At 38.8% G+C, this 14,407-nt stretch overlaps 1 protein-coding gene across 1 annotated transcript; it reads left to right on the top strand.

Moving 5' to 3' along the window:
• Positions 1-2,130: 2,130 nt before the first annotated feature.
• Positions 2,131-12,115, top strand: ubac2 (UBA domain containing 2). Its single transcript, XM_042502803.2, has 10 exons — positions 2,131-2,314; positions 2,800-2,924; positions 5,633-5,752; positions 6,127-6,233; positions 7,532-7,655; positions 7,785-7,832; positions 8,236-8,344; positions 9,249-9,391; positions 9,560-9,706; positions 10,434-12,115. The coding sequence occupies exons 1-10, from the start codon at positions 2,284-2,286 to the stop codon at positions 10,539-10,541; spliced, it is 1,062 nt and encodes a 353-aa protein (XP_042358737.1). The 5' UTR covers positions 2,131-2,283; the 3' UTR covers positions 10,542-12,115.
• Positions 12,116-14,407: the final 2,292 nt, after the last annotated feature.

The following is a 14,407-nucleotide window of genomic DNA, read 5'->3' as shown; positions in this document are numbered from 1 at the left end:
CATTTGCATGTGCGTGCGTGTGTGTGTGTGTGTGTGTGTGTGTGTGCCTGCCGCATGTGTGTACTGCACAACAGACCAGCAAACCATCTGCTCATCTCCTCTTAATGAACAAAGCAAACAGCAGGAGTCAAGGCTGTCTCCAAATCTGGAGTCTCTTTATTGGTAAGCACACACAAACACACACATACACATACGCACATCTCTGCGCTGTTTAATCTGATTATCTTTGATTGAGAACAGGGGCAAAGCAACCTTTTTAGACCTCACTCCTACATCAGTGACAGAGAAGGTCTGAAACACAATTAGCAAGCTGTTCCTGAGCTCTGCTTTGCAGTCACATCTGACCACAAGCAGCCAAATAGACCTAATGGGTGGGAACTAACCAATGGGAACCAACACGCACACTGCATCTGTGGATGATGGGGAAATGCAACACTATTAGACAGCTGTTCGCCATATCTTTTCAAATGTACTTGGACGTAACATAAGCATTGGATCAATTGGCTCAGAAGCAATCACAGCCAGGCATGAAGGTACACACGCGGTTTGATGTGAGGCAAACTGGCAGCCTGTAGTGCAAGACAAAGCCGGGCCTCTGCAAAGGAAGTCTGGACCTTGACAAGATATGACCATGTGTGCATAAGGCCAAGAGGACCATAAGAAAAAGCCATTAATCTGGACTTTGTGCAGCCACATCCTGCTCAAGGCCCCGAGGATAATTAACACTGTTACTTCTCTGTCAGAAAGCTGACCACATGACTTCAAGACATGAAACACTCGCTGTCTGCTGCTTCCACTGTATGCATATCAGACCCATGAACACATATTACACACTAAGCAAATGGTCATAAATGACAAAGATCAAACATTATTAGAGCAATGCTCCAGGGCCTGCGAATACCCTGTCTGAGATACATCAGATAACAGCAGGGTGGCATCGTGGGTAAGCACACTGTCCTTCATCAGGAGGATCTGGCAGCAGAATCCCTGCAGAAATGCTCGTGAGTAAGACAGGGGTGCTGCAGTCGTTAGAGCAGTGCTTCTTCACCTGGGGGTACAGACATTTTAGTGGTCACAGTGGATACAGATGGAGATGACCCTGCTGTCACTACTGTGTGCATCAGAACATGATCTGTCACAATTTATTTTTCACAAGTTTCTCCTCAGCTCTGCAACGATTTTATTTCTACTGTACGAAAGTGTTTTCTTCTTTTCAGGGCTTTCTTTTAATCTGTTTCATATATTTATGTTTTATTATTTTACTTAGACTTCACTTGCTGATTTATATATTTTTTTGTTTATTTGCTTGTTTTGTTATTCTTCTTCCTCTTCCTTGTCATCTTCATCATCATCATCGTAGTAGTAGCACATTACATTTCATACTTTTAGCTGATGCTTTTATCTAAGTGACAAATCTAAAGTGGATTTAATCACATGGATACAACTCAAAAATTGCAAGAATCATACAAGCACAAAAACTAAATATGCTAAACTGCATCAAGTGCTGCATTTAGGGTGGGTGCAAAATGAGAAATAGAGAAGGAAAAATGTTTTTATTTTATTTTATTTCACTTTATTTTATGGTGCAAGGTTCAGTCTGTGATGTAAGGTATTTCTTATATGTAGGGCCTATGTTTTACTGTGACTTAATTTCTCATTTATATTTAGTTTTGTTTAAATTTGTCAGCTTTTTGTCTGCTTTGTTTAGTTTGCATCTTTACTTTGAAAATACATTAATATCACATTACATATAACATGGTGATGATAATGAATATTAAAAATAATACTGATAATAATACATTTTGGATATTTTTTAAAATCTTATTCATTTGTTTGCTATGCACTGTATAAATTGCTGTATAATATTTTTTATTTGTAAAATAAATTTGATAAATTAATTTGAAACTGTTTTATCATTTTGTTCTATTTCTTCAGACTTTGATCGCAGAAACAACTAATCTATATTCCTTACTTGCTATAGACCTCCATAAAATGCGCTATTTATAATTATTTATCAGTAAAAAATGTCTGGCTCTCGTCTCATCTATAACACGGAGTAACAGCGCCCTCTATAGGCCTGTTTGCTCTAATGCCGGCGGACCGCGAATCAACGCTTTTTGGTCCTCTCGGGCTCCTGCAGCAGATCCCCTTCCTCTTGTCTCTTTCTCTTAACAGCCACAGCATGGACCCTCTCTCCAACTTTATCTCGGTGTTTTCGTGTTAGTTTCCGGTTGCCTTTGGATTTACGGCCTTTGTCTGGATTCCTTAACTCACCTGGACACCATGTTTACCACCACCGGCTCTCGGGGCCTGTGTAAGTATCCCGGAGCCGGCGTTAAACGGCAGCAGGACTGTGGCAGTCCTCTAACGGCTCCTCCTGTCAGGTACAACGGTAACAGCTAGCTTAGCTAACCGACGTTAGTATCGCGCTGTCATTCATTTACCCGAGGCGGTTTCTATCTGTTACAGCTGCGTTTAGCTATTCGACAACCTGTGTGTAGCTTTTTCTATGTTGTCGATCGGCTCAGTTTAAGTGCCATCGTTAAAATCACCATAATCTGTGGAAAGAGCATTTTTAGATTAGCTAAACAGCCAGCTAAATCTCTAGTAACGTTACAGTGTCTGCCCTGCCTCCATACACACTTCACCCGCCTCTCTCTCTTTTATCCAGTAAACCTTTACCTAATAGACCCTGACATATGCAAAGCTGCCCGCTGAAGTAGGCGACAGTGTCACTGTCCCGTTGTAAATATATATACATATATATATAGTGTGTGTGTTTGTGTGTGTTTTGCACAGACAAGGCTCCTCTGTCTAAAGGCCTCCTGCTGGTTCTCAATGGGCTGACTGTGATGCTCACCCTGCTGCCACAGTACCAGGAACTGTTCGTGTACAACCTGCAGGCTGTCACACAGCAGCACCAGGTATGTCTCCAGCACATGTGTGTGTTTAAGTGAGAGACACAGGGGTGAGGGACTAAAAATAACACCAAGTATCTCCAGGTTTTGTGCCACACCACTGACAGCAAATACGGACCAGATTAGATAATGTGAAAAAACTTGGGGACCAATTGCATTTTGCATTATATGAGCTACTATAAAAATCACACACAGATTAGACAAATGCAACTGTTTAGCTTTCATTGAAAAAGTATTCAACTTTGCATCACTCCTGGAAGTGGTGGCCCTCGCTGTCAACTGATATTGTTTTTTCAGATCTGATACCGATTGTTACAGCTTAATGAGACCGATAACTGATATTTGGAACCGATATGTATTTACAATGAAAATGAAAATCTTTTGAATTTTGAAGTTTGAATATAACAAACTCTAACACAAAACTTAAAAACAAATGCCTTTAGCAAATTTATAATCAAAGCTGAAACATCATATTCAACAAGTTCTCTGCAATTTTTTTTGTAAATTTCAGTGAAAATTTAAATAAAAAATGGATGAATAAAAATAGCTCCCTGAGATTTTACAAAGTAAGAGTTCATCTCTGCTTTCCCTGGTGTTGGTTGAATGCAATACACACATTTTTTCATTAATTATTTTATGGGTGATCATTCAAATAAAACACTGATACAGATAATCAGCAAAATGCAAAATACGGGCCCAGATAATCGGCCAGGCCAATAGTCTATCAACCCCTTCTGTTGACGCTGTACGCTTCTTTCTTCATCTGTTTGCTTGTTCATGGTCTCTTTACAAAAACATTGTAGTTACTATTTGCCGCATGTCAGCAACTGTATGTGGCCATTTATAATCTTTCTGAGCGCCACAGTTGGTCCCCATGCTGGACTTTGGACATGCCTGCCTTAGAGCCAATAATTTAATGAACATCATCAGGATAAAAGTTTTGGAAAACACCAGGATTCATTTTGGTGGAGACCCTGTCCAACAGGAAGCGATTACTCCATAAAAAAATGCACAGCTGCTGTGGGCCATCACACATAACACTGAAAAGGCCCATTTGAAAGAAATAGAGGACCTGACCTGCTGCTGTCAGGACAATAACCCACTCCTGAACATCAGCAGAGCAAAAAACAAAACTAAGGACACAATTGTGAACTTCAGGAATAAACAGCAAAGGAACTACTGCAGTGATACTCAATTTACGGCCCGTGGGCCAAATCTGGCTCGACAGGGTGCCAGGTGGCTCCCCAACTATTTTCTGTTTCACAATGAAAATAAGTTGATTCACTCTGGGATTTTCTTGTGTTGTTTGTTGTGTTTGTGTAAATGTGGTGTCACTGCATTAGGAAAAGCATCAAACTATAGTTTTTTTTTTTAATTAAAAAAAGTGCGTACACCATAACTATTTGGTGCTGTTGCAACTGGCCTGTCATTTTGCAAAAGTTGCCTCTGGTAAAAGCAAGTTGAGTATCCCTGAACTGCTGCCTCTTTAATGTCAATGGGTCCCCGGTGGAGAGGCTGTACACCTTTAAGTACCTTTGCTTTCACATCCTCGAGGGCCTCACCTCTGCACTGCATAATGACTCAGTGGTGAGAAAGGTGATGCAGAATGTGTTTCACCTCAAACACCAGAGGGGACTCTGGGTATTCCATCAGATACTAAGAAATTTCTCCTCCTGCACCATATAGAGCGTCCTGAGGGGGAACATCACAGCCTAGTACACGAACAGCGCTGAATAGGACCATAAGACCCTGCAAAGAGTGTGTTGTTCAGCTGAACACACAGGTGTTGCTACACACTGCATAAAGAATGTTAACACTGCAATAATAAGGCCAGAACAATCATTTAACATCCCAGCTGCTTTTTCTACCTGTTGAGGTCAAGAAGATGACATATACTTAGACCTATATGAACAATTATTACAATCAGTGCAGTTATGTGGACATAAATAACCTATTAATGAGGCTTATCCTGGTTATGATCATATTCGGGATATGGTGTTAACTTGGGGTTGACACATTATTGCCCTGGCCTATTATCGGGCTGATATTTGGCATTTTGCAGATTATCTGTATCGACATTTTATTTTAATGATTGCCGATAAAATAAGTCAATGAAAAAGTGCAAAGGAAGTGTCAGCATGGGAGGAACTTTGACTTTTTGTAACGCCTCAGTGAGCTTTTTTTAATCATTTTTTATTTCAATTTTCACTGAACTTAATAAAACAAGCTGCTGGGAACTTTTTTATAGAGTTTGTTTATTAAAAATCGGAAATGCAAATCAGTTCCAAATATCAGTCATCAGTCTCATTAACTACTGACGATCGATATCTGCCCTGAAAAACCAATATCAGTCAACTCCTAGTGTTTGCGTGAGCACAGAGAAATTGGGTTATTCACATTCCATGTAAACACCTCGGTTCTTTCCGAGCACTCCAGCTGCATATCCAGGTTTCTCATAAACACAGTATGGTGTTTACATGCTCACACTCATGGAGGGAATACTCCAGAAACCTGATCATTAACGGGTTATTTGTGACTATGAAATCACACTGACTGTTTAAATGCCTAAATTGATGAAACTGACACATTACATGTCACTGTAATTGTATTCATATAATTTCATGTGACAAATAAATTGACTGATGGATCTTCCCATGTGCATTAGATACATGTTTGTGTGCATGTGTATAACTTTGCTCTCCCTCGTGCTGTAGGTGTGGAGGTTGTTGTGCGGGAGGCTGGTTTGTCTCGACGTAAAGGACTCCTTCTGTAGCAGCCTGCTCATCTACAACTTTCGTATCTTTGAGAGGAGGTTTGGCACCAGGAAATTTGCCGTGAGTACCGAAAACCATTGAGAGATTATCGCAAATATCTGTACAAATTTAATAAACTTGCTGATATTCTTAGCTGAACTAGATTCTCCCAAAGGGATGGATTTAATGTTATAACTTGTAACTTCATTCTCTAGTTACTTTGATAAACAAAAGCAAAATGTTCGCAAGTCAGAATCACCTTTGTGTCATCTTGTAGGGAAGAGCACACAGAACTTCCTCATCTGGCACAAAGCAGTTCTCTAACTTGCTGTGTCACTTAATTTTGACTTTGTGTTTGTGAAATTAGAGTTTGTTTGTTAAATTCTGGACAAGACTCTTGTTTTCAGTGCGTGTCATGTTCTAACCATCGTGTATGGTGCTCTTCTTAACTCTAGTCCTTCCTGTTGGGCATTTGGTGTCTCTCCGCGCTGATGGACTTCCTGCTGGCTCAGGCTTTCCAGTATCTGTTTGACTATGAGGTGGAGGAACTGCCTGCAGGACTGTGAGTAGCTTGATAACTTTAATAGCCATAGTACATGTGAAGATCCTGCAATAAAAATATGAGTATCCTGGTATTTAGTTGGGTTTATGATGTGTGAAAGCAATGTGCAAACTATGTGTCAGTTAAGTAGAAAATCGCCATTTTCACCTCCACAAATCAGCATGTAAGCCTCGGGCAATATTCATTTCCTTCATTTATTAATCCCTTTCCTGCCTTATATTTGAGTATACAGTATTTAGATGGTGGTGGACTGTGACAGCAGCAGTCACTCCACAAAAAAGGGCAATAAAAAACGGCAATAAAAAACGGCATGACAAACTTAGTGAAATAATAACTTGTTTTTTTAGAGAAAGTACGATGGTGAATTAACCAGTTCCAAAACCTTAAGATTATTTATCCCAGACTGCCTGAAATATTACTAATACTACTGTAGTAGTATAGATATCAATTGATTTTTAAGTTTTGTTTTTTTTTTTTTGGGTCTGACCTTAATGTCTGGTGAATAGCTGTTTCAGTCATATGCATTACGCTACATACAACAAAATCTAATACCTGCAATGACAAGTTTGGAATGCATGTTTGAAATGTTGATTTTTGTGTTTAGTGGTTTGGTAACGTTTCTCTGAGGAACAAAAACTCTTTGGCCCAGATTGTCAAGTGGGCTAGTAAGCTTATAGGTGAGTCTCAACCTGTCAGCTCTTTACTCATCACAGCTGCAGCATGAGGCCCGCTCTGGTCTTCAGGACTGTTCCCATCCCTTATAAAGCGAATTCCACCTTCTTCACTCTTGTCATCGGCTTGTTGTACCCAGGTGCAGAACTAAATGATACTGAAATACTGAAATGTTTTTAAAGCCCTGACCTTCAATGGTGGAAACTTATAATGAAGGCTTTTTAATGTAAATCCTCCTTGTTTTTCCACGTTTTTGGAGTGCCTGGATTTCCTTCCTGTTTATCCCGATATTGAAATACTTTTGTACTAACAGCTATTGCACTACTAAACAAAGTTAGCACAAGATGATGCACTTTGCACTTTAAGCTTTTGGGTGAATGGTTGAGTGCACGTGTTTATGTAAAGGTACCTTGTCATGGCATTCATAGGAGTTCTTATATTTTGGAACTATTTTATTGCTAGACAATACCTGTTTAAAGTATATTGTTTGAAATGTCTTTTACATGTCTTGTTTTGGAAAACTGAATTTCCTGTCTGCACAACAAACTCACCCTCGGGTACTAACAAAGAAACCTTGAGCCTTCATTTTTTGTGTCTCTTTTCCTGTCATCTCTCTCTTCTCTCAGGCTTGCTCCAGTCTTCTCTCTGTTTGTGCCTTTCTACCGGTTGATCCCCAGAATGCCGGTCACCCAGGTCCTGGGTCACATCCACATCACCAACAAGTCTCTCGTCTACATCGTAGGCTTGCAGGTAAGATCTTCTAATGTGGTTATGCATGTATTTATTTGGCATTCTCTTCCTCTGTTCATGAATTCTTGACAATACTCATTTTCCATCTAATCTCGTTTTTTCTGTCCTCCTTCTTCTTCCGTGGTGAAGCTGTTGACTTCCAGTCCCTTCATGTGGCTCCTTGCACTCAGTGGACTGGTGAGAGGCCAAGTTCTTCATGTTATTTACTGTGTATCAAGGAAGTGCACCAGTATTTAAAACTTAAATATGTGATTTATGATGAGTAGGTGGTACAGGAGGTGTTTGTTGAAGTCACATTCATTACATGTGTGGGCAAGAGAAGTTTAAAGTTGCTAAAAAGTTCTGTAAAGATGCAGAGTTCCTTGTTAATTCACTGTAGGTTGTGAGCTATCATTTTATTGTTTTACTTACTCATTGACTTTTGAACACAGTTTAAATGTTTTCGTGAAGTATTATCTTTCATGTAATTCGACGCCCCTGTAAAGCACTTTGAATTGGCTTTAAAGGTGCTGTATAAATAAACATGCATAGACTTGCATATACCTATTTGTTATTACATTTTTATCAATGTTTCTTTCAGATCTCAGGCGGACTGTACCACTCCAACGTTCTCTGGTTACAGAAGCTTCTCTTTGTTCCTGCCTGGGTGTCTTGTATTGGACGGTATATTCTGGAGCCAGTCTTTTCAAGTGAGTCCACCCGTTAGTAATCACATACACAAATCCTGTTTAAATCCTTTTGCACAGTGACCAGTGTTGCAGGGCCTGACGTGAAGTTGTTGTCCCTCTCTGTCTTCTTAGGGATTAATAATATTTGTACAGTTTAGGCATTTCAACAGTGCTGTGATGCGAATGACTTACAATATTAACATATGCTAAATTCTTCATATTTTTAAATTCTCCTTTCCATTAAAAACGCTGTAGGAAAAGTAAAACTAAGGTTTGGTATACTTTTAATTAGTTTTATAGATGGTATTTATTTGCAAAGAGGATATTACCTGTCAGTTGTGACAAAGAAGCTGGTGGTTACTGCTGTTTTTCATGTTCAAAAGGTCTTTTAGGTTTTTAGTCTGCCTATTAATATGTTATTAACATTCAATCATTTATTCAAACCTTAATTTAGGACTTGGGAAATCAAGTGAGGGAGATCCTTTTTTTCAATGATGCCAAGCATAAACGAAAAAACAATCAACAAGCAAATAAATAACAATGAAAATATAAAAAAAAATCATACAAAACAACAAACAATAATAGCAATGTAAATAGCTAAAAATTAAAAAAGGATAACAAACAGCTTAAGGTGAAGTAGTATAATTAGAAACATTAAAAGGCATTTGAACACCCATAATGGTGGAAGAGTGTCTAAGTTTAGATTTCTTTGCAGATTATTCCACATATAAGGTGCATTGTAGGAGAATTTCAAATACAAAATACAAAATATTTCCTAGTTCAGCTCTGATTTGAGGAATGTGGAGCAACAAGCTATTTTGCGACCGAGCACCAAGATTATGTGAGTTTAGTGTTAAAAGGGATGAAATTTAGGGCAGAAGCATCTGTTTCAAAGCTTTAATATATGACATCTGTGCTCATCAAGGCTCCCAGCCGAGCAGCGAGACGCCCCTGGGGATGGGTGCCACTCTGGACATTCAGAGGCAGCAGAGGATGGACATGCTGGACCAACAGCTGCTGCTGGCCCAATACAACGAGTCCAGGAGGAACGCCAGACAACAGCAACAGGTAGGTGGACAAAAACAGAAGTATGTCAGCACTGATGCACAGACAGACCCGTACGCAAATGCACACAATGCCAGAATTTGATTCAATTCAAGAGTCAGATGCCAGTAATAATCTGTACAATCTCTGCACAAAGTGCTTGATTCTGCCTCTTTGTGTTTGTTTGTGTAGTCTGGGTTGTTACAGTGGACCAGATTGTTCCCCTCCTTGAGACACAGAGGGCAGAACCGACCCCCAATGCAGCCCCGCCCCCAGGCTCATACACACCCATCCACACAGTCGCCTCTATTAGACAACTCTCCTGTCGCAGAGGAGCAGGTGGGTATCTGTGTGTTTCAACCATTAACACCCACTAACATCTGGCTGTTGTCTTTGGTGGAAAAGGGTTCAGTCAGCTCTCATTCCTGGAACAAATGACTCTGCGTTGGTCATTGGTTTTTATCAGCTTCATTGGTAGTGATGAAATATGACCCCAGGTGGACGCGCTAATTATAGCCCATTTTGTTGCACAATACAAAGACCCACCGCCACAGCGCACAAAGTGTGTCCCAGATTTTGAAAAGACAGACTGAATAATTAAAAGACATACAAATAAGTAACCTCATTACATTTAACAGGCCTCCATGCTGCTATATACTATTTAATAACTCTGTTTTCAGCGAGTTTGTTATGACATGACACAACAGACCAAAAAAGAAAGAGAGGCGTACTCATTTACTAGCAATAGGAAAGGAGTCTGTCACCCATTTTTAGCAGGTTTCCCCACATTTAAAAACCTGAAAATATGCTGTTATTTTGGTCCTTTATTCTGTGTCATTTGCAATGAATTTTCAATAATATTATTGGTTTAGTTAGTCATCTGTAGATATTCTCTCACATATTTTAGTACCTCACTGATTCTTCATAGACAGAGAGACGGCTAACTCTTGTTAACCGTAACTTGATTCTCTAGCTCGCCCACACTTCTTTCAGGGCACAGTTATGAAATATTCCCAGGTGATGATTTGTCTTCTGTCTTAGCTGATGTTTTTTTTTTCCTCCTCAGGTTGCACGGTTGGTGGAAATGGGCTTTTCCAGGATTGATGCCCTGGAGGCCCTCAGAGCTTCAAACAACGACATCAACATGGCAACTAACTTCCTCTTGCAACACTGAGAGAGAGAGAAAGAGAGAGAGAGAGAGCTCGGTGAGAAAAACAGAGGTGAACGAGGACAGAGAGAGAAAACAGGAAGAGAAGCAACCAAAGCAGAGGAGCAGAAGACAGCGAATGATGGAGAAATTGTACAGATAATCTGAAGTCTGTGTCGCTGCTCGCTGAAGCAGTCGCCAGGCTGACCTGAACCAAGCCCGATAGCAGGCTGATAAATGAAGAGGTGTGAAGCACAAAGTGGAAGACATTTGTGTCATAGCTTTCTGATGGCCTTCGTAGTGTGAAACATGCGTCATTGCTGGAGGCAGTTTAACTCTGAGGGGTTCCCTTTGAAAGCATGTACAGAAACCAAACAGGAGTGTTCAGCACAGTGGAGGAAATATTAAGGTGGGTTATTTCTTTAAAACAGAACTGACGCTGAAGCACAGCAATCAGCTGAGATCCCACCGACCCTCTCCACAGGGAACTTATAGCAGCGTGAAATAGAGTTTTATATAACCCACTGTCATGTACTGCCACTTTACTTCCAAAATGGCTACTGTGTAACCAGCGTCTTAGACCCTGATAACTGGTTAGAGGTGATAGTGACATTGAAAACAAATAAAGAAAAGGGTGCGCAATGTTTCTGAGAGCAAGAGGGTTTTCATCTTGTTTTGGATGGCATAAAAGACGTTCAGGATTTTAGGCTCTGCTCTTGGATAGTTTTGTTTTTCACTGAGACAATAGGACACAGGAATGCAGTACCTGCTAGAAGCTCATGTTCAACTCCACAGAGAGGTGCAGAGGTCATGATTACAACTTCAGAATTTACAATTAAAGAACAATATAACCTACTTCACCATGATTTTATCACAGTTGTTATTTCTTTGTGTTGGCAGTGTTTCGTGGAAGTAGCAGGGCGCAACCCTTTTCCTGCTTGAGCTGTTTTAACAAACCCAGATCTACAGCTACTTTAAGAACCAAACTTCTTCCATTTCTAAAACCACAAGCACGTTGTTGGTGACGGACAGCTATCTCAGGGTCTATGAGGCGACTTCTTCTGTTAATGACATAATCACATTTACAGACACGAGTGCCCGTACACACACAGACACACATGCACAGTAGCCCTCGACTATTTCTGTCGTCATTTCGTGCAATCACTCCTAAAGGTTTTATTTATTCTGTCTTAACTGAGTCTTTTCTCTGCCAGCACACGTCTGATTCAAAGCAAGTCTTAAAAGACAGATGATATTTATTATGCAATATCATAACTATATCATAAAGAGAAATGTATGGAGACTATGCACCGCATAGTCACTACTTTGTGTATATAAGAGTGCAAAACATTTTGTGCAAGAGAAGCAACATTGCAGCCACTATGTATTGATGTCAAAGACAGATGCTAGTTTTCTATTTTGTGCGTAATAATATTGATAATATATGACCACTGAGACGAGTCCGTCATTTGTGTGTATGTATTTTTTAGAGTGATATAACAGTATATGGGTGTGATGAGGGAGTTGTTGCATGGACAACTTTCTGATGAACTGTAATGAATCATATTTGATCTGTGGAATAAATCATCTTGCAGACTGAATTATTGGTGGCGCATAAGATGTATTTATTATGACAAGCATGTGTTTAAGTGACAGTTTACAGTGTTTTCTGCATTGCTTATCACTTTCTAATACCATTCATGCCAATATTGGGTGTATTGAGTATTTATTATATCTACAAGCATACTTAATTTCTGTTATTCAGAGTGGAGGATGCAATGCAAACATCCACTGGGCTGGAAGATTATTCTGTGCACCTTTCACATGCAGCCATTGCAAGTTATATTACCTCAGAGATGATAGTGTTAATGTGAAAACTTTTGAAAAATACAACAGCTTTAATGCAATAATATATGAGACTGTGTCATAATACGCCGCTGTGATACTACTTTCCCACACATGATGGCACTCTTGTAATAAGATTAAGATTAATTTGTATCAAGTGAAAATGTGAAATCACGACACACATAAGCAGCGCGTGCAAAATAAAAAGCGAGACTGTATCATTTAGACTGGCTTTTAGAAGTAAAGTAATAGCTTGTTTAAAAAAAACCTGTGAAGCCCTTTATATTACACATATCTTCAGAGTCAAGATACAGTTTGATCATTAACAGTAAAAATGACAGTTGTTCTGTTGGGTCAGATTTTATCCTTATTTTTTGGTGAAATGTTGCATAGTAATCTGAGAGGTTTTTCGGGGAAAAAAGACCCTTTAGTGAAACTGCTCATAGCTCAAGGAGACATATAAATACTGTGATTATGTGTAACAAATAGACATAGCTTAAATTTAAGTGTCCACAGGTCACCTTTTCAACAGTTTACCCCCTTAGTAACCACTGACTAATGTAAAACATTTTTGGAAGAAAAATAAAAGCTTATATGAAGAGGTACAATCTCTGTTCCATCAATGTCTAATTTACAAATCAACAACCCTGTTACTGAAAAAAAGAAGAAAAAAACTGAAGCTACATTTTAAAGGTTTAGGACTGATAATTAAAAATCATGGCAAACAAATTTCTTGTCATTATGCAACAACACTAAGATGGCAGTGTAGTTCCATTAAATTGCATCCTGTCAATAAGTTGCACTCGACTTGCAATTTAGCCTGTTAAAAACCCCATCAATTCTTTTTTTCTTAAGTTTTGTTGTTACTTACAAATACAACTGAAAATCAGACAGCACAACAATAGTTTGCACCTTATGCAGCCTTTAAGCTCTTTCAAAAAGCCAGCAAGTGAGCTAGCAATAAAACAATAAAAAAAACAGAACGAGCAAACAACAGCACCTACAAATAAAAAATAAATAAATATCCATCCCCATTGTTCCCCATCCATTTTTAGAATGTCTAGATTCATGATTACCGTCATTTGACTTCACCCAAATATACAAACCTATTTGCTGGGATCTATATAAACCAATCACAGTGTTCCACATCATCTAAAGTGGCCAGCATTAGAGCCACGCCCTCCTTCTTTAAACTCAGCATGGCGGCCTGTGAGGCGAAGAGGAGCTGCAAGGCGAGTTTCAATCTATGTTCATGACTTTTGTTTAAACTTTCTATCATTGTGCCACTATCTTCAAAGTAAATATGAAATGTTTTATTACTTATCTCAACTCTCAGGACTTTCAGGATGCATTTTTTCACTTCCTGTTGAGTTTTCTGTCCAAAAGCACCTGTCAGGCAGAAACCAGAGTATAAAACCATTATATACTTTATGCCTTTTCCTCACTGCCTGTCCAAGGGCATTGTTAGAGACTGTTGTATCTGCTTTTTAGGTTTTTAAATGGAATCCACAGCAGTGAAATCTGTTGTAGCATAATTACAATACAAACTTACTACAGCAATATCTTTTTTGAAAATTGCAAGAAGAAAAAAAACTCAAATCAAATGTATAACTAAGACAAATGTTTCAGCCTTTTCAGCTGGATGCATTATTATTGAAGCAAAAAGAAAATTTGTGATATAAAAGAAATTATTAATAATAGGTGACAAGAACATGACCTGAAAATTGTTTAGTTTTTTTAAAAAGTGGGGAGGACTATTATAAAATTATCACAAAAAAGGAAAAATATCAGAAAACTACATTTCTAACTATTAGAACTATATATTTAGAATTACGTTACTGGAAAAAATATTATATTTTTTACCTGCCTATTATTATTATTTTCTAGATTGTTTTGAATTGTCATCAATTTTTGGAGGTCATTTTCATGTTTGATTTTGTTTTTTACTTGTTTTGTTTTTTTACTTATTTTCAGGTAATTTCTTGTAAATTTTTCTTCTAATCTTACCCATTTTGGGGCTATGTATTGTTAAGTTGCTCATTGCCTTC

This window comes from Plectropomus leopardus, chromosome 13 (genome assembly GCF_026936395.1).
Source record: "Plectropomus leopardus strain MGB_pleo_1.0 chromosome 13, ASM2693639v1, whole genome shotgun sequence".
NCBI lineage: Eukaryota > Metazoa > Chordata > Actinopteri > Perciformes > Serranidae > Plectropomus > Plectropomus leopardus.
Note: the sequence above shows the minus strand (reverse complement) of the source record. Positions and strands in the feature narration are given on the sequence as shown.